The sequence below is a fragment of the Panicum virgatum genome, chromosome 6K (assembly GCF_016808335.1).
Source record: "Panicum virgatum strain AP13 chromosome 6K, P.virgatum_v5, whole genome shotgun sequence".
Classification (NCBI taxonomy): Eukaryota; Viridiplantae; Streptophyta; class Magnoliopsida; order Poales; family Poaceae; genus Panicum; species Panicum virgatum.
This window is the reverse complement of record NC_053141.1, coordinates 51,353-75,408: the sequence shown is the minus strand read 5'-3', so window position 1 is coordinate 75,408 and position 24,056 is coordinate 51,353. Positions and strand designations below refer to the sequence as shown.

Genomic DNA, 24,056 nt, shown 5'->3' with positions numbered 1-24,056 from the left:
AATAGGGAGAGGGCCCGGGGCCCGGTATTCCAAGTTCACCGCCGCCACAACCCTCTCCCACAGTCCCTACCGATCTAGGGTTAGCGCGAGGCCGACGGGAAGCTCCGCCACCGCAACCACGACGTCCTCTTCCGCCAACTCCGTCATCGGCCAGTGCCGGTGGAGGCCTGAAGGACGCCGGGACTTGCGTCGTCCACTGCCGCCGCCGGATCAGCGCCTCGAAGAGCCGGACTTCCTCGCCTCCATCCTCGGCTCCATCGACGCGATGCCGCCCACCGGCAATGGCTCCTCTGCATCCACTCCCACGGATGGTCTGTGTCTCTCATCCACCTATCTCTCTTTCTCTGTCTCTCTCTTGTACTAGGTCTAGAATGAATCACTTGATATTATACCTAGAACTTGTACCCCAGTACTCGATTCGTACACTAGATGTGATCCTAGTTTAGAAACAGAAAAGATTAGAATCTATCACTATCTACTACAATCTGGGAGTAGTAAATAGAATTCAGATTTGCTATCCTATCATTAGGCAGGCATTTCCAGAATTGTTGTTACCACTTGTTTTGTTTACAGGCCATTCATCCCTACTGTTATCATTACTAGTAACATACAAGGTATAAACAGTAGGAACAAAAATAATCAAAATGCATGCTTCCATTGTTTTTGTTTCCATAATAATTATACAGGGCAGGGAAACCAATTTTTTTTTTCAAAAAAAAATCCCCAACATCATCATCTTCTTTCTATCTGCTGGTGGTCCTGTCAACCTTCCTTCTTTCTATGGCCGGGCCTGTTGGTGTTGCCCATGCCCAGCCCAGTGGAATGAGCAACAAGAGACACCGGCAATTAATACCAATGGATGTTCTGAGAGGCAGGCAGGGAATGTTTGTACTTAAAGAAATCTTTGGTTCGCTGTGAGTGCATTCTGCATTTGTATTCATAACCAAAGCAGCATGCAATCTGCCACGATCAGTCACAATCTCAGCCAAGCCGTGAATGGGATCTGAACAGATAGATAGATAGATATTCATTCATGTGCCAACAACATTTAGCTAGCACTGCCGCCACAGGTAGCACCGACTGCAAGCTACCAAAACGAAAATGCCATCTTCATCACTAGTAGTGAATAGCTACAGTGATGGCGTGCTACGACTACAATCCAGCTCTCGAATCAAACAAGCCACGATCTAGCACATCTGCCCGCCATTTACATAAATAAAAGAGCAGGTCGCTCTGCTCTTCCATCTACATGTCATCATCCAGCTCGTTCTTCTCATCATCGTCTCCCTGGCCACCCGCCTCGTCCTCCTCATCCTCATCATCAGCGACCTTGCGGCGGCGGCGCCTCTTGGGCGGTGGCTGATCCACCTCCTGGTCCCCCTCCTCATCTGCCTTGGCTTTCTCGTTCTCGGCACCAGCGACATTGTTCTCCTGCATCATAAATCGATCAGATCTATCATTTAAGCTGCTGTATGTCACAGTATGTACTAACAAAGCAAGCAGGAACACATTGTCCAGCAGCAGAGCAGGGACTTACACCACTGCCCTCGCCATTCTCAGCAAGAGCCTTGAGCTCGGCAGCCTTGTCCATGTAGGGCTTCTTCTCCTGATAAACGAGAAACAGAAAAAGATGATGAGCAAGAGTTGAAGTAAAGAAACGCAAAGGACCAGAGTTGTACTGACTTGGTCGGTCATGGAGTTCCACTTCTCCCCTCCTTCCTTTGCAACCTGCACGCAGCATTCATTTAAGCAGTGTTAGATTTGAGCCATACAAGGGAATGGCAAGCACATGAGTGACGAAGAGGCACGTACGGTGGCGACATTCTTGTTGTCAGGATGGGGGGCCTTGAACTCCTTCCTGAAGTCGGCCCTGGAATGGAATGGAAAGCAACACATGAGTCACACATAAGGGATTGCTGCGAATGACTAGTTCGATGAGCAGTCCATGACACGAGCGACAGGCAGGCATACATACATGAAGAGGAAGAAGGCGGTGGGCGTGCGCTTGCGCTTGGGGTCCTTGGCGGTCTTGGAGGGCTTCTTGCGGTCGGGCTTGGTGACCTCGACGGTCCTCTCGACCACCTGCGCCTCTGAGGAAGAAGAATCGAAAATCTGAACCAGCCAGGGTAGGAATGGAGTGAAGAAAGCAAGAGGGAGGCTGGTGACTGACCGAGCGTCATCCTGATCTTGGCGTCGAGGCTGCAGCTGTGCATGTCGATGAGGACGACGGGGACGTCCTTGTTGCAGGCCTCGCTGGGATTTGGTTCATTGGTTGGAGGGCGTCAGTTGAGATTAAATTACATAAACGGAGGAGGGACCGAGGGAGGAGCACGTACCATCTGGTGAATGCGCTGCCGTCCCTGGAGCGCTTGAGGACGGTGGCCTCGACGCGCTTCCTGGTGCGCGCGGCGTTGCCGGTGGACTTGCCCCCCGCCATGGATGGGATCTGCTGCTGCTGCTGCTTGGAGATTGGAGGATGGAGAGAGGAGAGGTCTGTGGCTGGGAAGGGGAATGGGATGCGACTCGCTCGATCGGATCCGGAGGGAGGGAGATTAATAGAGGAGGCGGGATCCAAATTGGCGGCGGCGGCGGCAAATCCAAATGAAAACTCAATTCGGTTTTGGGGAGGGAGGGAGGATTGGGGATTGAGGCGGGGGGCAACCGGAGCAAGGAAATGAAAAGCTGCGCCTGCGCGCGCGGGAGGATTTGGGTTTCATCTCATCTGGGCCCTCCGACTGCCTGCGAGCGGAAGCGGACGGCCCAGATTCTTCCTTGGTTGGCGCCAAATCCTGCTTCCCTTCCCGCGTCCTCCCTCTGCTGCTTGGCAGTTCGGAGGCAAGGCAAGGCGCCTGGCTATTTAATTTATTATAACCTGGTTTGGTTTTCGAAAAAAAAACTAGTGCTAGATAGACTCTTCTAATCTATTTTTCTACCAAGCCTGCTGCCTGGTATCTTTGGCAACTGGCTATTTAATTGTTGAAGGGGGGACTTTTCATTTCTCTACGTTTTGAGTGAGTGAGCAAAATCTAACATCAGGAAAAATCTAGAATGTAGCATTTTAATGTTTATGATCAAAACAATGACAGGTTACTAGTAGACACTTGTTAAACCTTGCAAAATGTGCTACGTACTCATGCCCCTGCCATTGCTCACCAAACCACAACATGTATACAATACAACACGGCATGGCCGGATCGGATCGGATTGATGACTCGAGTAGTTGCAGCACGCTCCATCCATGGCTCTTCTCTTCTCCTCCTCCTCCTCCTCCCTCTTTAATAGGATAGGAGTATCTATATATACAACTAGCTAGCTAGCTAGGTGCAGCTGATCTGTTGTGCTAGCTATAGAGATACACCACCGATGATGATGGCTCGCTCCCGTTGCCGGCTCGCTGGGGCCGCCACCTTGCTGCTCCTCATCCTCGTGGCTGCCGGCGGAGCAGCATCGGCGGCGCCCGAGGTGGAGGGGAAGAGTATCAAGGCCGTCGCGCGGACGCAGGAGGAGGACGTCGTCGTCGCCACCAGCACCAGCACCGGCACCGGACCCTCCTCGCCGCCGTCGTCACCCACTCCGGGAGCGGGAGGAGAGAAGGAGGGGGGCAAGGGGGACAACAACAACAGCGGCAGCAAGGACAAGGAAAAGGCCAAGAACAAATGCGTGACGAGTAAGGACTGCCACCTCAAGCGCCTGGTGTGCGCCAAGAAATGCACCATGGCCGCGCACAAGAAATGCGCCGCCAAGTGCTCCCGCTCCTGCACCGGCGGTCTCCCCATCTGCACCTAGCTACCTACCTTCTTTCCTTCTTGCCTCATCATCAGACTATATAATATACATATATGTATTAGATACCTTATTGACCAAGAATAAGCTGGAGTCGTAGCTGATCATTAATTATGTAGCTCAGCTGCTCCTTAATCTCCTTCAATTAATTTTGTCACTGCTGGATTAATTGATATAATTGCATTGTTTGTAAACCATGCAAGCAACAAGTTTGTATGAATGGGATGACTGCTGCTGCCTGAATTTCTGAAAGCATCCGCACCAAGACACATGTCACTGGGATCCATGATTATGATCCCATGAATTCGCATCTACAGGCACAACAACGAATGCATCACCATCACCACCTTAACTAACTAATTTCACCTCCGATCCACTCCAGCAGCAATCCATATACTATATAAACAAAGACATGCATGCATGCACGGTCTAAGCAAGTTACAGATGCAGCATCCAGTTTGCTATTCTACTCTTCTTCAGAAGAGAGAATGAATAATGCTTCATCTTCATGGCCCCTCTGTTAGTCTTTGCAGCTCGCTCTCCTCGTCCAGCGTCTCCATCAGCAATGGGGGCGCATACTGCGCGTTCCCCTGGTGCTCTTCAGTGTCCTGGCAGAATGACAGGATTATGGTGTCGATCGACATCTCCACCACCGCAAAGAAAAGCTTCGCGACTACATAACCAAGCGCCCACGACACCTGCTCAACAAACATATTAGCTTCTTCACCCAGCAGATTGCTACTCAACCACATCCTGCAAAGCTGGATGATGACCACTTACCAACACAGGAACCAGCGGCGATGATATCTTGTTGTGGCCAGATCTGTACTTGTGCTTATCCAACATGATGAAAGCAAACAGCGCAGACAGCAGGCTTACACACAGCTTGCCCAACATGAGAATCACATCCCCAATCACATTCACTTTCCCAATGCGCAACACGTTCTTCATGATCAACCCAGTTGCTAGCGCAGAAGCCTTGAAGAATCCTTTCCCTGTGATGGCAATCTGTAACAGTAGTATTAAGGAATTTTGAGTATCAGGGTCGTCAATCCCAACTAGAATAGCAAGCATTTCTCATCATACTAATACACATGCATGTTAAATTAAGTAGTTTAGAAATGAATTTTTGATGTTTACCATGATGTAAGCATTTCGATTCACTGATTTCAGGGTCCAATCAATGCACCCTAAGCAGCACTGAGATGAGGATGACACTGTCTTCCGAAACCAGCTGTCATGGGCAGAATTGACAAACTTCAGCCTGCGGCGAAGTGTCTCGAGTATAAATCGCACCCACTCAACAATAGACACAATCAGTGAGCCGAGAGCCACAGAGCCAAGACTATAGCGCATCGTGCGCCTCAGGGAAGATACCACAGTACGAAAAGGGATATCATGCTGCATGACAATGTCACAACAAACATCAGTCACAGGAAAATTATACCTCCCTGGTCAAGGAGATGAAAATCCCCAGAAAAGTGGCAGCTAGTTTATTGTGGAAATTCTTAACAAGGATGATGTTTCTGAAATGCTTACTGATACTTCACCACGTGCCCAGTAGTACGAAGCAACTGATCCAGCAATTATAGTCGAAGAACATCCGATTAAAAATTGTGTTGCCCAATAACAGCCGAGAAAATGAAAAAGAATGGCAATGCCAATATGTGGGGTGTAACGAATACTATACCCACAACAGCTGTCACAATTTACTTTGCCAAGCTTGAGATCATACGAGCAGCAATCTGTATTGCAATCATTTCGTATAACCTGACCGGCACTGAAAAGATGGAGCGTTGCTAAAAACCAGAATATATAGAAGATAGCCAGGATCAAGAATGGCACAACTGGAAAAGAAATAAGTGCATGGACTTCACCAATGACCTTTGCAGCAACCTGCATAAAGATTACCCAGATGAGTGCTCTGAAAATACAGCAGAAAAAACCTTATAAATGGTGTCACATTAACAGTGGACAAATCATGTTATCAGCTAAGCATATGTTTGCTGTAGCCCCAGTGAAATCTTATTTAATGAAATGGTCCACATGTGAAGCCAATGAATTTAGCACAGTACATACCTTCAGGACAGATGTAGCTACCAGTATGCGCCGGGCAATAGCTATTGAAGTCAGGAAAGCAAGTATCATTATTATTGTCATCAAGACAGAAGCGGCATGAAGATGATTTATCTCCTGATGAAAGACGAATGATGAGATAATGAGATAACGAGCAGCTTGGCAGGATATTGCACAAAATGGCACCAACATGTGGCAGGATACATACCCGTCCACCTATATTGACATAAGGATCACTTTCACCAATAACAACAGTTAAAGGATCATGGCCAATCCAACCAGCTGCGTACATAAAATAGTTAGAAGATGTGAGATCACGCCGTGTATAAGATTATGTGCTTTAACAATAATAATTGTATTATGCTACTAAGTGTATATGACATTCTACAATTAGAAGTATGATGTATCCTACCTTTTATATAGAAGAACATTGTAACAGATATTACAAGGGCATTGAAGACTACCACCGTTATCCAAGGCATCCCAGCAACAAAATAGCGAATCATCAGTAACCAGATCACAGATAGAACCAGAGGGAGAAATCCTCCGCAAAGGAGTAACACAGGCCAGGACTTTCCAATATCTGCAACATATCTCTGCAAAAAGAGGAAATATCGTTCGTTTAGAAAAGGAAATATAATTTTTTAATTCAGATAATTTACATGAAGACAAGCTGGCTTGTGCACCTATTGTAAATCAAATCTAATAAATAACAGCCCTTGGTATGTATAACATCACAGGTGGCTGCTACCGTCTTCTTGTCTGGATAATTCAGTATTTAAGTGGCATCTAAGCATTGTGTAGCATATTTTTCAGGGGGGTGCATGCCTTTACTATTGAAACAGAATTTGTTGCGCACATATGCAATAATCAGCATGCATTCATTGATAATGAGAACCAATCGGAAAAAATGACAAGAGTGCAAGTAGTTCCAAAAGAATTACTAACCTTGAGGACGGCAGATTTGCTGTTGATTGCGTTGTGAATTGTTTTGTCTATTAGCATGTTTTCGTCGATGCTGACACCACCCATCTGCTGCCAATGCTTCAAAGAGACATTGGATGCCCGCGCAATAAACTGGCAGCTCCAGTAGACTGAAATGACAGAAAGAGATCAAGTTAGTGACCCGATTTCTGTTTCCTAAAAGTTCTATACTAAAAATCGAAGACTTGATAGTTGGTACTCATGTGAGACTTACCATTTACACTTGGAAAGATGACAGGGTAACAAGGACCCTGCAGCTGAAGAGAACTATTCCTCATATCTGGTGTGAGAAACTCGAAGTAATCATAGTCCCTGTCAATCCAATCATCGACGGAGAGGCGTATGTCACCTTCTGGATAATCGCAAACAAAATTCAAACCATCTTCTGCTGGAAGTGGGCATTCCATAAGGCAGATGGCTTTAGCGTCAGGTAGATTGATGTGACTGCTTTTGAGCCCGCTTTGGTAGACCTGGTTGGGGTTCATCCAATAGCGAACATCCAACTCATGCAAATCTGGATCGGCATGCCTGCTGCCACATATGTTTCCTTTGTAGTCCAGTCCAAATGTCAGCCTATGTAGTCAATGAAGAAAAAAAAATTATATGGCCGCCTTTGTAGTGAGGGAATAAGGATACAAATCTATTATCTTATTATTTGGCCAACAAACGGAGCCTCCACGTTCGCTCTTAAGGCCTAGAAACTCTCACGTTAATTGGAAAAAAATAGAATAATAAAAATTACCCACCATTGCCATTACAATAAAAATTAGCCTAAAATACCCTTATGCCTAATTAAAAATCACCCACCAATACCATTATGAAAAATTAAATATAAAATACCATTTAGCTATGTATCAGTTACAAACATATACTATTAATAAAAACTAAAGCTAACAACAATCAGTTAAAATTTAAAAAAATAAGAATAATTATATGCATAATATTATTCAGCTAAACAAATCAAATTGTTATTATAGGGAGATCACATTTGAATTGGTTTAACCAGCAATAAGACATAATTTACGATAATGAACAGGGTGGTGTATGGTAACAAATAGTATAATCTTTAAAAAATAGTAAGGATACAACGACATGCAAACTTTGAATTTTCAATACTAGCCGGGCAAATGTGCGGGCCTAGTTTACTTAGGAGACATGACCACAATATTTGGGCGTTTTTCACTCTTTACTAGTACTAGCATCATTCCGTGAATGGGGACAAAGGCTTCAAGCAGCAGCAACATGTTCCAGTATTCCAGTATTTTGGTGGGGATACAATCATAGAAGTGGTGATCGCAGGGAGTAAAACTGATAAGGTGGAGCATTTAAATGGAGGAGAGTGTAAAGGACGAAAGCTCGATCCCTATTTATTTCCCAGTTAGTGGCTGGTTGGTGGCTGCCAGTTTGCTTAGCAGAAGCAAAGCGCTGGAAAGTTTGCAGCAACAGGAGACCCATGATTATGAGGTGTCACCACGAAAAATGCTGTCTTTCCTCTTTTTTTTTCGGTTCCCTTCTAGGTGAGAGTCGAGCACAGCAAGAACACCCAACCGACTGTTGGCAGCTCGTTTTAGGTGTACAACAAACAAGCATCAGCTGCAAATAGTGTAGACACGTATTTTGTTTACTGAAAATATGCAGTTAAACAGAAAGTAGCTGCACAATTAGTGACAGCAGCAGTTGTAGAATTTTTTTTTTGGCCGTCGCTTGAAGTGGTAGCAGTAACGTCGAACAGGTGCGGCAATTTCAGCAGGGATATGGGAAAAGAAAAGAAAATGAGAACCGTGGAGGAGACTGTCTCTGTTGAGCTTGGTTCTAGCCGGTAGCCAGTTACTCTCTGCAGGAGTCAATGAACGGAAGGGGATGGATGGATAGATCTACAACATTGTACGGGGAGAAGCGAAAGAGGAACGACCTGAGTGGGTTCCCCTGGTTGAATCCGAAGCTGGAGTTGACAATCATGGCGACCCAGAAGGCAGCGAAGAGGAGAAGGAAGGGCCAGTCCCGGCACTTGCGGTCGTGGCGAATGACGCCCCCGCCGGGGTCTTGGTCGTCAGCGGCGGCGAAGGAGGGGTAGCGGCCGATGATGGCGCCGAGGGGGCCTCCCCCCAACGCCATTCTGATTTTCTCCCTCTCTCTCTCTCTCTCTCTCTCTCTTGGTGGGGTTTTGGGGTGGGTGTCGGTGGTGTCCTTTCCTTCTGTGGAGTGGAGTGGAGTGGAGGCGAGGCGAGGCGAGGCGAGAAGAGAATGAGAGCGGTGTGACGTCACTCTTGAGCTTCACTCACTGTGGACCGTGGTTGCTTTCGTGCTCAGCTCACTGGCTCAGCTTCTCGCCTTGCAAGGCCCTCAAAAAAAAAAAAACTTCTCGCCTTGCAAGTTTGCAGCGCTGCTTTTTTTTCCCCTTTATCTTAAAAAAAAGAAAAACAGGAGAGGAAGGCTAATGGTAATGACTAGGGGTGCAAAGTAATATCCCTTAGTTGCACCTCTAATCCTTTTTAGTTAAAAATTTTGTACTACTTCACCAAAGTGGGATTCTGTTGTCGGTCAAAACCCACCAGCGAGTAGCGACAGGCAACACGAAGAGCCGGGAGGTCGCCGGGGCGCTGGTAGGCACTGCTCCCTCGGTCAACGGCCCGCAATCTGGCACACGCCGTCGCTTCCGGAGATGCAGGGCGTGCCACCTGATCTATACCCGATCAGAAGGGTGCGAACGTGTTTTTGACAATTTGCCTACAAGCACAGACACGTGTAATCATTAGTCCGAGCCGTGGTCGGCCCTCCGGGACGACTCTTGCATCGGCTTTAAAGAGCCGATCGAGTCCCGGTGTCAGATTGGATCTGCATATCCAGATGGTAATGGATAAAGCAAATAACTGCAAAAACTTGTTCAATTAAATCTAGCTAATCTAATCCACGACGGTAAAAGCTTCACTGCTAGATCGGAACATTCTACACGTAGTTAGGCCTAACGAGCGTAAAAGCGTCACTGCTAGATCGTAACCTTGACTAGAAAAGAGGCCTAAGAACAAGCGAAAGCCGATTCCCGGATCAATCCCTATTAAGATCAAGGCAAAGCATCTAATACGTTGCCGGATCGTCCAACCCGTCTGCAAGGCCTAAACTAGCAGATATTACGCAAATTCTTAAGTATAAGAACTAACCATAACAGATTAGATCTACTAGAATTAGTATAAGATTAAAACATGATCGCACAGAGATGATATGATGTTCGTAGATGATAAGCAACAAAAGCACGATGAATCTACTAAAAATCATGCTACGAAAATCAGGATAACTAGCACTACTCGCCATCAAAAACGCTTCAGTACGAGTAATACCAAGATAAAAGCAAGAACAACGCTGCCCTGATCGCAAGAAGCGATCAGGGCAGCATGGCGCTTACTTGGACGAAACCCTAGAATTAGGGGTGGCGGTGCGACGAGAGTTGTTGTTTGCAAAACATGATGATGTTCTTCCTTGACAAATGTCATAGAGTACATATTTATAGTCCGAAGACTTGGATAACAAGTTAAACTAACGTGTCCATATCGGACTCTATCTCTAGCTCAAACTGAACTAAATCTAAAGATACATGGCCCACATGGCCCAAACGCTCACGCAGGAGCCGATTCGTAAGCCTCCTTTAATTTCTTCATTAAGCCCAACTCACTCGCGGCCCATTAATTAACCTGTTAATTTATGGCGATAACACATGCCCCCTTATTTTGGCAATGATAATTCCAAAACCACTTCGTCGCTTCATCTTCCCGTTGATGCTCATTAAAACGCATTGTAACTACCATGGAAGACGCAACGTCTCTGCAACTGGCTCCTCGTGCAATGTGAAAGTGCCGATTCATCTCCCATTTTTTTCCTTATTTAATCTCACCCTGAACCGACTCCTTTCGCCACAAATTCACCCTCCTCCCTCAGCCAACAGCGCAGAAAACCCCAACTTCCTGTAGCCATGGCGATCTGCTCCTCCTCTGGCTCCAACTCAATCGGCTCTCCTCTCTCCCCCTCTTCCTCGAGTTCCTCTGCCTCTTCCCTCGACCCCATCTCCGAGAGTCAGGAACCGACGCCGGAGTATGATCCGACGGCGGCGCACGAGGCACTCGCTCCTCTTCATTGGGACACAGAGGAGTTCGACTTCGAAGTCGTCTCCGAGGACGACGAACCCAAGACTGACGACGAAGACCTCCGGCTCCTGTTCCAGGAAGAGCCGGAGGAGAACAACGACGATTGCTTCTCCTGGGACGGAGCCGACTCCTCCTCGGAAGAAGAAATCGATTCCTCCTCTGTTGAGGAGGACCCGATGGCCAAAAGGACCTTCCGGTTCCTTGGCTCCTCCGAGGAGGAAAGCAAGGAAAATAGTAATGGCGGCGGCGGCGGCTGGAGCGGAAACGACGAAGCCAGCAACGGAAGCAGCGCCGACGAGACCAGCGGCAGCAACGACGACGGCGACGACAACAGCGGCGGAGACGTGCCGGCGCGAAGCCCCAAGCGCCGTAGGCACTAGGCACCTACGGGTGGTAGGAAGTACTGTAGGAGCAGTAATGTAGCATAGATTGAGCCGAAGGATTCGTTCCTTTGTCAAATCGGCACTTTCCCTTGTAAAGACTTTACCTTTAATGAATAAAGTCCCTCATCTCTTAGTTTCTTGCTCGGACAACCCTCCAAAAGTCGATGGCACCGCATTGAGCTTTACCAATAACCAAGAGCCGACGGAATTCAAAATTGGAAGCAACCAGTATAAGAACAGAACATCACCTCCACTTTGAACCCAACTCGAAACAGATATTCCAAATCCGAGCGCAATTCAAGAATCCCGCTTCATAAGTTTGAACGAAAACTCACAGCATCCAAAACTTGAACCAGAGCCCGCAAAACAACCAAACCCTAAGTTAGTAGATCTGAACCATAGCGGACTCTGAAGCTCAAACAGCGAGATCTCCAAACGTCGATACGGCAATCTTCGGCCTGAAGGTAATATTCAGCCCATCCTTTCATTTTTTTTTTCAGCTCATCAATCCTCCGAATAAATTAAGCTCTGAAATATGACACCATATACAAAATTCTGAATTTTTTAAACTCCAGGCTTCAGACATCCTTTTGCCGCATCCTTCCAATCCCAACTCCTTGTGTCTTGGCCCACGAGCTTATGAAAATCCCATGGATCTGATCTCTTGTGAAGCGAATATAATCCCTTTCATGAGTCAAGACATCAATTTAAATTCCTGGGCTGACTACTTAAGAGCCTGGCCTAATCCACCTGAAAGCTGGATTACATGGTATAGCAGAGTAGCAAAAATCTATCTTCCCTTGTGGCAAGAACTGAACATAGCTGATGCACTCAGTCTATCATTATCCCCCCTAGATAAAGATGAAAACCTTCTGAAGACCATCAGCTATTTCTGGTCCGACGCTCTGAACTGTTTCCTCTTTGGTCATGGACCCATGACCCCTACTCTGCTAGATGTTACCATGATTACTAGCCAAGACATTAGGTCCCCTGATCCTGCAGCTCACAGAATGGTAGAAGTCCCCTTCAAACTTTCATCTAAAACAGACTGCACAAACTGGAGCACTTACATGAACCAGCATATGAAAACGAAAGGTCTAGTAGGTAAAAAGGAACACACAGCCTTTCTAAATCTTTGGTTAGAACATTTCATCTTCTGTGGTCCTTCCTTAACCCTAACCAAGAATTATATTCCTTTGGCTTACCATCTGGCCCATGGCAACCGCACCAGCCTAGGCAAGCTTTTCCTCGGAGAAACATACAGATGTCTCCATTTGATGACAACTAGCTTGCTCAGCCAAAGGAAACTCAGAACTGGAGGCCCTTGGTGGTTCATTCAGTTATGGGCACAACTCTACTTCCAGCACCAGATTCCAAACTTTCAGAGCCTAGCCAAGAATTCCTTCCCTGACGAGAATGGCAAGCTAATTAGATGTACCAGCTATGGCCAAGCCTTATTCAGCCTTCCTGGCAGTAAACTGAACTCAACAGATGCAGCAAAATGGTTTAGAGTTTTCTACAAAGGCCTAGAGAATCCCCTCTACTTTCCATTCACTGAATCTGAAGCTTTTGAGAACCCAACTACCTTCAGGCTGGATAACTTTGCCGATGACAACAGCACTCGGCATCTGTATTCTCTAATGATCCGACCTGGCTTCCTTCCCGTCGGCATAAGCACTTCCAACAAAATCATCAAACCAGGTTATGAAATCTATCAACCAGTCATAGCAGCTCGGCAATTCGGCCTAGGACAAGTCCCTCCCCACTTCCATATTCACCTCTTGGTGTAGAGTAGAGCCGATCTACCTGACAGTCTTACCAGTTCAAGATGCTACAGCATGTTTGACAATCTCCACATTCCAATACCAGCCGATCTATCTTTTACTCCCTCGTCAAGCGGCTTTAACACATGGTGGGGAATGTGGAAAACTCATGTATTCAGAAGAGATTTAGGCCCTCTACTGCAATAAATTGATCATGAATATACAATCCCCGAGGCAGAGGTACTGGATCCATGCACCTATTCTTTCTAAGCATTCTATTGCTTTACTTGGCTAACCTTGCTCACCCTGTTTACAGCAACAAGATGGTCCAGAACCCATGACCAGTAACGGGGAGCCATTCCACTTTCTCCCAACCACCCCTGATGTTCTTTTTTGCAAGGGATCACCACCAATGAAGAAAGTGATAATGACTATTCAGCAAGACTCACCCCAGTCGGCCTCTAAGCGGAGACAAATCTCTGAAAGTGCTGCCCCCGAGTCCCAACTAAGAAAAGAAAGATCTTCACACGATGAATCATCAAGAAGACAGCATAGCCTCCCTCATATCGATCAGAATCCCATACCAACCAGGTAATTCACTCTCCGAAACCTTTTCTGAAAAATTTCCTTCTTATGCACATGTACTCTAGTTGATTGTAATCTTTCCTCCAGGACACAGCTGAAGAAATCCTTAGCACTGGAAGCCCATCACAACAGAGAACCGCCGCTCATGAAGTCGATACTGGAACAACTGAAGTCCTAGAATAGCGAGAACCACCCGTCATTACAGCAGAAATTTGCAGTGAAGAAACTGCAACAGCCGACGTCGCTGTTGTTGCCCCAACTGAGCCGATCACACTCGGACCGACCATCGCTTCTTCCTCACAACAGGTAACACCGCATGAGCCGATTCTAAATCAGCCAATAACTCTGTTGATATACCTTGCACCCAAAACTAACTCTGACACCTCCACAGGGCTTCAATATTTCAGATTTGCTCTCCTTTGACCAGGCATCAATGGGTCTGATCGCCCCTGGAGCGAAGGTACCACCACCACAGCAGCCGATTGACCTCGCGGATCAGCTTCAACACATCAAAAATATGCTATCTGCTCCAATCAGTACCCTGGTCGATGACTCCAGCGAAATACAGAAAGTCCTCGAGCAGATAGAATCCCAACTCCCAGAGTCACTTCGGGTCAAGCTCTGGCCAGCCGGTCATCTTCCCTTCTTTCGAACAGAGGTGAAAGCAGCACAACAGAGGATAGAACTAAGGCATTCTCAAATTCCTCTGAAAGCCGACATCACTAAAAAGTGCAAGATGCTAAACCAGAAGAAGGCAACTCTGGATGCCAAAGCCGATATCTCAGCGAGTACAAGGCGACTCAGCCTCCTGGAGAAAGAACTGGCAGAACTCGAAGAAAAAGTCCGCACCACACAGAGACTGATCCAAGAGGAAAAAGCCTCGATTGCAAACTCCAAGCAAGAAGCCCAAGAAATAACCGAGCAAATACGGGCAGAGTTTGCAGAAATCAACACCTTGAGTCAACAGATAGTAACGGGAGACGACAAAGACGACGAAGCAGTCATAGCAAGAGCCGACGCCATACGCGCTGAAGCCATCCATGCCATAGAAGGATTCCTGAACTAGTATAATAATTCAGAAAACATTTAACGTTGCCTGTTAAACTGAAACTCGTATCTATTAAAAATATCTTAAGTCGATGGTTACACATCGGCTGCCTTGCTTCTCATATAATTTTTACTTGCTGGCCAACTCAAAGTGTTGGCCTTTCTCACTTTTGCTTTTTTTCACTAGCCAACTCAATGTGTGGCCTATCTCATTTTTGCTTTTTTTTACTGGCCAACTCAACGTGTTGGCCTTTTATAATGCAACCAGATGGAGCTCATCGGCTCTTGTTAGTCGCCATCCCACATGCTCGGAAAATATTTCTTGAGGTGTTGGCCATTGACGGCTACAGGAAACTTGACACCATCTAATTCTTCAAGCATGTACGCATTTCCAGGCAAGACCTGATCAACCTTGTACGGTCCATGCCAAGTCGGAGACCACTTACCATACTTCCTGCCTTTAGTTCCCAATGGTAGCTCTGCCTCCCAAACTAGGTCTTCAACCTGGAATTCTTTCAGCTTGACCTTTTTGTTGTATGCACCAGCAACTTTAGCCTTGTTTTCCTTTATCTTCTCGAGTGACCAAAGTCTTAGCCTCCACATTATCGCTCATCAAGGCTGCATACTCTTCAACCGATAGATCATTTTGAAACTCAACACGCCTTGATCCGGCCGTGATCTCCCATGGCAACACAGCGTCTTGACCGTAGACCAGATGGTATGGTGACGTCTTGATGGATCCGTGACACGAAATACGATATGCCCACAGAGCCTCTGACAACACCTCATGCCAGGGCCTAGGATATTCATCGATCTTCCTTTTGATCAGCTTGATGAGACGCTGGTTGGATGCTTCAGCCGGTCCATTAGCCTGGGTATAATATGGGGATGATCTGATCAGCTTGAACCCCGTGTCATCGGCATACTTTCCAAATTCCTCCGATATAAAGACCGATCCACCATCGGTCGTAATGGTCTGAGGAATCCCAAACCTATGAATGATGTGTTCTTAACGAAACTGATCACATCTTTCGATGCCACCGACCTCATGGGTACCGCCTCCACCCATCTTGTGAAATAATCCGTGACAGCTAACACCCATTGGTGACCTTTGCTAGATGGCAGGTTAATCTGGCCAATCATATCCATGGCCCAACCCCTGAACGGCCATGGCTTAATGATGGGATTCATTACTGATGACGGCACCATCTGAATCTTGTCGAATCTCTGACATGCCTGACATCCCTTGTAATATTTAAAGCAATCCTCAAGCATGGTAGGCCAGTAATATCCCGATCGTCTAATCAGCCATTTCATTTTATGAGCCGATTGATGAGTACCGCAGGCTCCTTCATGAACCTCATGCAAGAGCCGATTCAACTCCGAAGGCCCCAAACATTTAAGCAGCAGTCCTTCCAAAGTCCTGTAGAACATGTCATTCCCTATCAGAACATACTTCATAGATTTGAGTCTTATCCTTCTGGGTGCCCCCTGAGCCGAATCCTTCAAATAATTGAAGATATCGGCTCTCCAGTCTCCAGGTTCTCGAAACTGAACCTCTACATCGACCCCATCGGCTATTTTCTTGTATCCGGAAGCCATCTGCGCCAAGTCATTGGCTTCACTATTCAAAGTCCTTCGTATCCAGTGGAAATTTATGTACCTGAATTGTGACATCAACTCACGGCACTGCATCCATATCAGAAAAAGAAGCTCACTCTCATATTTATATTCTTCCGTGAGCTGAGAAATCACCAGTTTCGAATACCCAAATATTTCCACTGCTTCTGCACCAGCTTCCAGGAGTAATTCCATCCCCTTGCGAACGGCCTCATACTCTACTAAATTGTTGGTGCATGGAGTAGCCATCCTGATGGAAAAAGAATAAGTCGCCCCACGAGGCAATACCAAAAGAATTCCTACGCCGCACCCATCATCACAAGCCGATCCGTCGAAAAACATGGCCCAGGCACGTACAAAAAGTGCAGACACGTCAGTGTTGACCCTGTCTGCAATGAGATCCGCCAGTGCCTGTCCCTTGACTGCCTTTGCAGGTTGATATCGGATATCGAATTCTGACAACGCAAACATCGATTTTCCTAGTCGGCCTTTTAGAATAGGAGCCGACAGCATATGCTTGATGACATCCAATTTACATATGACGATCGTTTCCGCCGAGAGCAAAATATGTCGAAGCTTTGTACATGTAAAGAATAAACAAAGGCAAAGCTTTTCAATTTCAGGATACCTAGTCTCGGCGTCCAACATGCGCCTGCTGAGGTAGAAGACAACCCTCTCCTGGTCGTCAAGTTTCTGAATCAGAACCGAGGCTATGGAAGTGTCATCCACGGACAGACACACGTAGAAAGGCCTGTCCTGTTGAGGCGGTACCAATACTGGAGGCTTCGACAAATATTCCTTGATTTCATCAAGAGCTTGCTGCTGTTCTGCCCCCAGTGAATCTCATCCTCGGACTTGATCTTTACCAGACCCATGAACGGCTCGATACGCCCAGACAGATTGGAGATAAATCGTCTGACAAAGTTGATTTTGCCGATGAGCTTCGGTAACTCCTTCGTAGTAGGCGGCTTCATTGTCTTTACTGCTTCTTGACTCTTCAAGCCGATCTCGATTCCTCGCTCATGTACTAGGAATCCTAAGAACTGACCGGCCGATACGCCAAAGGCACATTTCTTCGGGTTCATTTTGAGCCCAAACTTCCGAGTCCGCTCCAAAACCTTACGCAAATCTTCCAGATGCCCCCAGCCGATGTCGACTTGACCACAACATCATCAATGTAGATTTCTACCAGCTTGCCGATGAGATCATGAAAAATGTAATTCATGGCGCGTTGATACGTTGCGCCGGCATTTTTCAATCCAAAGGTGATAACCAAGTACTCGAACAAGCCGACCACGCCTGGTACTCTGAACGCGGTCTTGCTTATATCCTATGGGGCCATGAAGATCTGGTTGTAGCCGGCGTTACCATCCATAAAGCTCAGCATTTTGTGACCGGCAGCGGCGTTGATCAATGTTTCTGCCACGGGCATCGGATATTCGTCCTTTGGCGTCGCTCTGTTTAGGTCTCTGAAATCCACGCAAACTCTCCATCAGCCATCCTTCTTCTGTACAGGGACCACACTGGAGATCCATTCTGCATACCTACATGGCCTAATGAACCCTGTGTCCAACATCTTTTGCACCTCTTTCTTGACCTCCTCCAGGACTTCAGCCTTCATCTGCCTTGCTTGTTGTTGAAACGGCCGAAATCCTTTCTTAAGCAGGAGCCGATGTTCGACGATGCTTCTATCCAGACCAGGCATTTTAGTATAATCCCATGCGAAACAATCCTGGTATTCACTCAACAGTGCTATCATCGGCTCACGTAGGCTCGGGTCCAGCTTCTTGCTGATAAATGTTGGTCGCGGCTTATCCCCGGGACCGATATCAACATCCTCCAAATCGTCAACTGATGTAAACCCATACACGGGGAGATGACAAAAGAAAATTTTCGGCCGACCGCACGGACCGGCAGCGGCGTTGATCAATGTTTCTGCCATGGGCATCGGATATTCGTCCTTTGGCGTCGCTCTGTTGAGGTCTCTGAAATCCACGCAAACTCTCCATCAGCCATCCTTCTTCTGTATAGGGACCACACTGGAGATCCATTCTGCATACCTACATGGCCTAATGAACCCTGTGTCCAACATCTTTTGCACCTCTTTCTTGACCTCCTCCAGGACTTCAGCCTTCATCTGCCTTGCTTGTTGTTGAAACGGCCGAAATCCTTTCTTAAGCAGGAGCCGATGTTCGACGATGCTTCTATCCAAACCAGGCATTTTAGTATAATCCCACGCGAAACAATCCTGGTATTCACTCAACAGTGCTATCATCGGCTCACGTAGGCTCGGGTCCAGCTTCTTGCTGATAAATGTTGGTCGCGGCTTATCCCCGGGACCGATATCAACATCCTCCAAATCGTCAACTGATGTAAACCCATACACGGGGAGATGACAAAAGAAAATTTTCGGCCGACCGCACGGACCGGCAGCGGCGTTGATCAATGTTTCTGCCACGGGCATCGGATATTCATCCTTTGGCGTCGCTCTGTTGAGGTCTCTGAAATCCACGCAAACTCTCCATCAGCCATCCTTCTTCTGTACAGGGACCACACTGGAGATCCATTCTGCATACCTACATGGCCTAATGAACCCTGTGTCCAACTGTCAACTCCACATTGAGGACGCCCTGTGCCACTGATGTAAAATCGATTGTGGACGCAAGCGACTCGTCATCATCTGCCACGTCGACAGCAAACACGGGGAGATGACAAAAGAAAATTTTCGGCCGACCGCACGGGCCGGCCGTCTCTATATTACCCCTCGAAATTGAATGCTCATTAACTAACCAACTGCCAGAGCAAGCTAAAGTTTGTCCACAATGTAACAGTTTCGACTCTAAACAAGAATTGTCTATTTTTTTGGGGCCAGTCGCTGGGACCGGCATCTCTAAACTTGTTAGGCTCCGTAGCGTGCCAGGATGTATTTATTCTGTGAGGCCAGTGGATAAGACCAGCCTCAATCCGTTTTTTGTCGCTTCGATCCGATCACAGTCTTCCAGCGCGATCCCTGAGATCGGCTCTTGCCCTTCCGCGTCCCAGGCGTTCATGTCTGCGAGCGACACCTTGCTGGAGTCATCTTCACGGACCACCTCCACTTCATCGCCATCCCATTGGACCAAACACTGGTGCATCGTGGAAGGAACACAACAATTGGCGTGAATCCAATCCCTCCCAAGCAGCACTGTGTACGTACTCTTACTGTTGACGATGAAGAACGAGATTGGGACGGTCTTGCGGCCAACTGTCAACTCCACATTGAGGACGCCCTGTGCCACCGACGGCTAGCCGTTGAAATCATTGAGCATCACGTTGGTCTTGATAGGATCAACAGCAGAACGACCCAATCGGCGCAGTACTAAGTACGGCATTAGATTGACCGCGGTGCCAGTGTCGACCAACATCCTGTTCACAAGCTTACCGTCGATGAGGCCCTTGAGATATAATCCCTTCAGGTGCTTGTAGCTTTTCTCCTTGGGCTTCTCGAAGATGATCGGCTGTGGGCCAAGATCCAGCTGCGCGACGGCCAATTCCTCCGGTTGGGGCGCCCGAAACTCCGACGGGAGCACGACCACCATATTCACATTAGCCGATGGCTTTTCATCTGCTCTTGGCTACTTGGGGTGCCACTCCCTCCTTGGAGGGCGCCTTTCCACCCTTCGCGGGTGCCTGACTTGCTCCGCGAGATCCGAACGCGCTTTCCTCAGCACGTCGAGGTACCTTGCTTCTGCCTCCTTGAGATTGCGTAAGCGCTGCACTCTGCGCTTCTGTGAGCGGCTGAGCCCGTCAGGACACCATCGTGGACGATGATACTTATCTTCCCCTTCTAGCTCAAGATCATCCCTGGATGGCCGCTCAATATGGTCGTCGTGATGTGCTTTGGGCCCCAAGCGCTGGAACACCGACGTCTCGCCTGGCTGGCGTCCCCGAGGCCTGCACTCCAAGCAATCATCGATAGTAGGCAATCGGCTCATGATGGAATTTCAACAGTACCTGAAGAACAGGCAATGCCAGTGGTTGCGTATTGCCTGATGCCTCCCCAGCATCCTCCCTGTGTGGTGCTCATACTCCTCTTCCGATTCATATCGGCGGCGCAACTTGTACTGATACTGGTATTTTTCCAGAAGTCGATTGGAAGCTGTGAGTTGATTGCGGATGTGACGCACTTGTTCTTCAGTAACATGTTGCTGCTCCGGCTCGTCTTCATCCTGGGGCCGTTTGCCAGAAGCGGCCTCTTTCCTCTGCCCGTCATGGCAGCGCATGGGCCCCGCCATGTTAATCTGGAATGCCAAGTTCTGGCCCTCAGGTCTAAAATCCGACAGCTCCACCACGTTAGCTTGTGGGAATGGTTGACTGTCCACCTTCATCGTGTGTTGGGCCAGAATTAATCGGTCCTTGCTCGATAGCCGATTGGATCTGCCGACGCAGCTCCTTGCAGTCATTCGTGGCATGGGTGAACGAGTGGTGCCACTTGCAGTACAGCCTCCCCTGCAGCTCTTGCATCGTTGGCAGCTTGTGATTTTCTAGGAGCTTCAACTGCTTTTCCTTGAGTAGTAAGTCGAATATCTGCTCTGCCTTGGCCACGTTAAAATCAAAGCCCTTCACAAGCCCCTTCTGTTTGGCCCACTTGCACGGGACGGGGTTTGCCCCCCGGGTTCACTCTGCCACAGCCACTTCTTGTTCCCCGCTAGAATCATCAGAATCATCTGCTTGGGCCATATTCACATGGCGCTTGAATTTTTCTTGGTACAGCTCAGGGTGATAGTGTGCATACGTCGTGAGCTTCTGTACTATGTGCGCAAGAGAGGTGAATTCCAACTGAAAAGCCAGATCCTTGATCGGCTTAGCGAGCCCCAGAACTGCCAAATCGACTGCCTCCTTTTCTATGATGCGCGATGAGTAGCATCGATTCTTAACCTCTCTGAAGCGCTGCACGTACTCCGACACACTTTCCCTCGCTTCTGCTTGACTTGGGCGAGGTCGGCAATCCCGGCTTCAGCAGCCTCTGAGTGATACTGGGTGTGCAACTGATCTTGCAGCTGCCTCCAAGTGTGGATCGAATCTGGGGCCAATGTTGTGTACCATCCAAAGGCCGAGCCCGTGAGAGACTGACAGAAGAACCGGACCCTCAGAGGATCCGATACCGAAATTATCCCGAGCTGAGTTAGGTATCGGCTCACATGCTTGATGGAGCTGGCCCCTTCTAACCCGCTAAACTTGGTGAACTCCGGGAGCCGATACTTGGGTGGCAACGGGATCATGTCGTATTCAATTGGGTATGGCTTGGAATAGATGATCGCCTTCCTCTTGGGCAGAATGCCGAACTGATCCCTTAGTATTGCGCTGATCTGATCCACACTAAGAACTCCTAGGGCCGAGGGCTCAGCACTCGGCCCGGTAGCATACTTCGCTAGCCACGCCTGTTTCTCCGCATCTGCCCCCTGAAGCTCCCATACCCACCAGATGTGCCACGTGCGTTGGACTGATGCTGTCAGGTATGTACACGCACGTGTAGCCGTGCAAGATCTCCTTAGGCAGCTCATTCAGGAACTGACCCTCCCCGGGATCACCGCCGATCTTGTAGACGACGTAGATCGGCGAAGCCTGCGGACCTGGATTTGTGAGCGAATACGATATTGGCGGCCTAGACTGAAGTGAGGCCTCTCCCTTGTGACTCCCTAGGATTGGTGAAAGGATCTTAAGATGCCTAGAGGGGGGGTGAATAGGCAATCTGCAGTTTAAAACACTTAACAAAAATGTCAGACACAGACCAGCCCGGATACTCCGGGTAAGAGCCCGGATACTCCGGGTTTTGTGATCCAGAGTATCCGGAGATATATCCGAAGTCTCCGGGTATGAACGACCTGAAAGAAAACTGAAAGTAAGAGTACCAGGAGTTCCTTAAGATTGATATCCAACAAACAGAACTCACTAGAAACTCATGAGTGAGTAGATCGAGCTCAAACCCTTGAAAAGAAGTTTCACAAGCAACTAGCAATGAAATCAAGTAAACTAGCACAAAGTAGACAAGGATTTGTTTGCCGAAGTTCACACCCAAAGGTGCTATGTCTCCGTTGAGGAAGAATTCAAGAGACAATGCTCAAGAATCCCTATGCTCCTCTTCCAAGGGCGAGATCACCTCTCAAGCCCAAGGTTACTTACTATGGATTCCTCGGCGAGGAATGGAGCTTACAAACTTCTTGTGCAACTCACAATCTTGATTGAGCATTCACAAGCACGCCTAGCCGTCTAGGAGCACAAGGCTCCAAGAGTAACAAACTTGAATCCTTTTGAATTATGTGATGAACTCTTGGATGTGGAATGGAGGATTGATGTTGGATTGGTTCAGTTTCTCTATCGTCTTGAGACTGGTCTTGATGTTGAGTTGGTGCTTCGGCTTGAGTGGCCCGGATACTCCGGTCTGGAATTTGGATACTCCGGTCAAGATGTCCGGAGTCTCCGGCTTCGTATCCTGAATTTTCGGGTTTTGCAGCGGATGTAGAGGTAGATGGCCTTTGAAACATCAACTCATCATCATCATCATTGTCCACTTGTTCTTGAGGCTTTATTTCACCAATCGCCAACTTCTTGATAGCTTGACTTGATGATTCTTTCATTCCTACAACATTATCAACTTGCTCCCCTTGAGAGCCAATAGATTCATCAAATGTCACGTCACACGCTATTTCAACACAATCGGAGATTTTGTTGAAAACACAATAGCCATGAGCATTTGAGGCATAACCAAGAAGAAATCCTTCATCAACTTTAGGTGCAAACTTAGAGTTCTTGGGCTTCTTGTTAAGAATGAAGCACTTACTTCCAAAAACTCTAAAGTAAGACACATTAGGCTTTTTACCAAGTAGAAGCTCGTATGCCGTCTTGTTCAAGATCTTGTGAAGATATAGACGGTTGATGGCATGACATGCCGTGTTGATTGCTTCCGCTCAAAATTGATCCGAGATCTTGTACTCATCAAACATTGTTCTTGCGGCCTCAATGAGAGTTCTATTTTTCCTCTCAACAATTCCATTTTGTTGAGGGGTGTATGGAACCGAGAACTCATGACCAATGCCCTCTTCATCTAAAAACTCTTCTACGTTAGTGTTCTTGAATTCGGTGCCGTTGTCACTTCTCACTTTCTTGATCTTAGTCTCAAATCCATTTTGAGCTGTTTTTGCAAACTTCTTGAAGGTCTCTTGCACTACACTTTTGTCATGTAAAAAGAATACCCAAGTGAAACAAGAATAATCATCAACAATGACAAGACCATATTTGTTACCACCAATTCTAATGTACGCCACCGGACCAAAGAGATTCATATGTAGAAGTTCAAAAGGCTTGACGGTGGTGACAATACTCTTCGATGTATGTGGAACACCAACTTGCTTTCCGGCTTGACATGCACTACAAACACGATCTTTCTCAAAAGAAACATTTGTTAGTCCTAGGATGTGATCCCCCTTTAGAAGTTTGTTGAGATTTCTCATCCCAACATGTGTTAGTCGGCGATGCCATAACCAACCCAAGCTAGACTTTGCTATCAAGCAAGCGTCAAGTTGAGCCCTCTCTTGAGAGAAATCCACAAGATAGAGCTTTCCCCTGAGCACCCCCTTGAAAGCAACGGAGTCATCACTTCTTCTAATGACGGTTACACTCTCGTTAGTGAACAAACAATT

At 47.4% G+C, this 24,056-nt stretch overlaps 3 protein-coding genes across 3 annotated transcripts; 1 reads left to right on the top strand and 2 right to left on the bottom strand.

Moving 5' to 3' along the window:
- Nucleotides 1-997: 997 nt before the first annotated feature.
- On the bottom strand, nucleotides 998-2,554 carry LOC120711049 (high mobility group B protein 7-like). Its single transcript, XM_039996435.1, has 7 exons — nucleotides 2,337-2,554; nucleotides 2,171-2,253; nucleotides 1,976-2,090; nucleotides 1,813-1,870; nucleotides 1,684-1,728; nucleotides 1,538-1,606; nucleotides 998-1,431 (listed from the first exon to the last, which is right to left on the bottom strand). Exons 1-7 carry the CDS (start codon nucleotides 2,435-2,437, stop codon nucleotides 1,246-1,248), a joined length of 657 nt encoding a protein of 218 aa, XP_039852369.1. The 5' UTR covers nucleotides 2,438-2,554; the 3' UTR covers nucleotides 998-1,245.
- A 552-nt stretch (nucleotides 2,555-3,106) lies between these two features.
- On the top strand, nucleotides 3,107-3,977 carry LOC120711047. Its single transcript, XM_039996434.1, has one exon. The coding sequence runs from the start codon at nucleotides 3,364-3,366 to the stop codon at nucleotides 3,784-3,786; it is 423 nt and encodes a 140-aa protein (XP_039852368.1). The 5' UTR covers nucleotides 3,107-3,363; the 3' UTR covers nucleotides 3,787-3,977.
- LOC120711046 (choline transporter protein 1-like) lies at nucleotides 3,924-9,051 on the bottom strand. Its single transcript, XM_039996432.1, has 10 exons — nucleotides 8,756-9,051; nucleotides 7,058-7,416; nucleotides 6,808-6,953; nucleotides 6,272-6,455; nucleotides 6,068-6,141; nucleotides 5,863-5,976; nucleotides 5,323-5,679; nucleotides 4,924-5,184; nucleotides 4,564-4,791; nucleotides 3,924-4,481 (listed from the first exon to the last, which is right to left on the bottom strand). The coding sequence occupies exons 1-10, from the start codon at nucleotides 8,956-8,958 to the stop codon at nucleotides 4,290-4,292; spliced, it is 2,118 nt and encodes a 705-aa protein (XP_039852366.1). The 5' UTR covers nucleotides 8,959-9,051; the 3' UTR covers nucleotides 3,924-4,289.
- Between the last annotated feature and the right edge of the window lie 15,005 nt (nucleotides 9,052-24,056).

Bases quoted from the DNA above. Each gene is read 5' to 3' on its own strand.
- LOC120711047 (XM_039996434.1), top strand. From the start codon at position 3,364: ATGATGATGGCTCGCTCCCGTTGCCGGCTCGCTGGGGCCGCCACCTTG.
- LOC120711049 (XM_039996435.1), bottom strand. From the start codon at position 2,437: ATGGCGGGGGGCAAGTCCACCGGCAACGCCGCGCGCACCAGGAAGCGC. The intron at 1,607-1,683 runs GTCAGTACAACT...CTCGTTTATCAG, and splicing joins GGAACTCCATGACCGACCAA to GAGAAGAAGCCCTACATGGA. The intron at 1,432-1,537 runs GTAAGTCCCTGC...TTTATGATGCAG, and splicing joins AGAATGGCGAGGGCAGTGGT to GAGAACAATGTCGCTGGTGC.
- LOC120711046 (XM_039996432.1), bottom strand. From the start codon at position 8,958: ATGGCGTTGGGGGGAGGCCCCCTCGGCGCCATCATCGGCCGCTACCCC. The intron at 6,456-6,807 runs GTTAGTAATTCT...CTCTTTTTGCAG, and splicing joins GCAAATCTGCCGTCCTCAAG to AGATATGTTGCAGATATTGG. The intron at 4,792-4,923 runs GTAAACATCAAA...CTACTGTTACAG, and splicing joins ATCGAAATGCTTACATCATG to ATTGCCATCACAGGGAAAGG.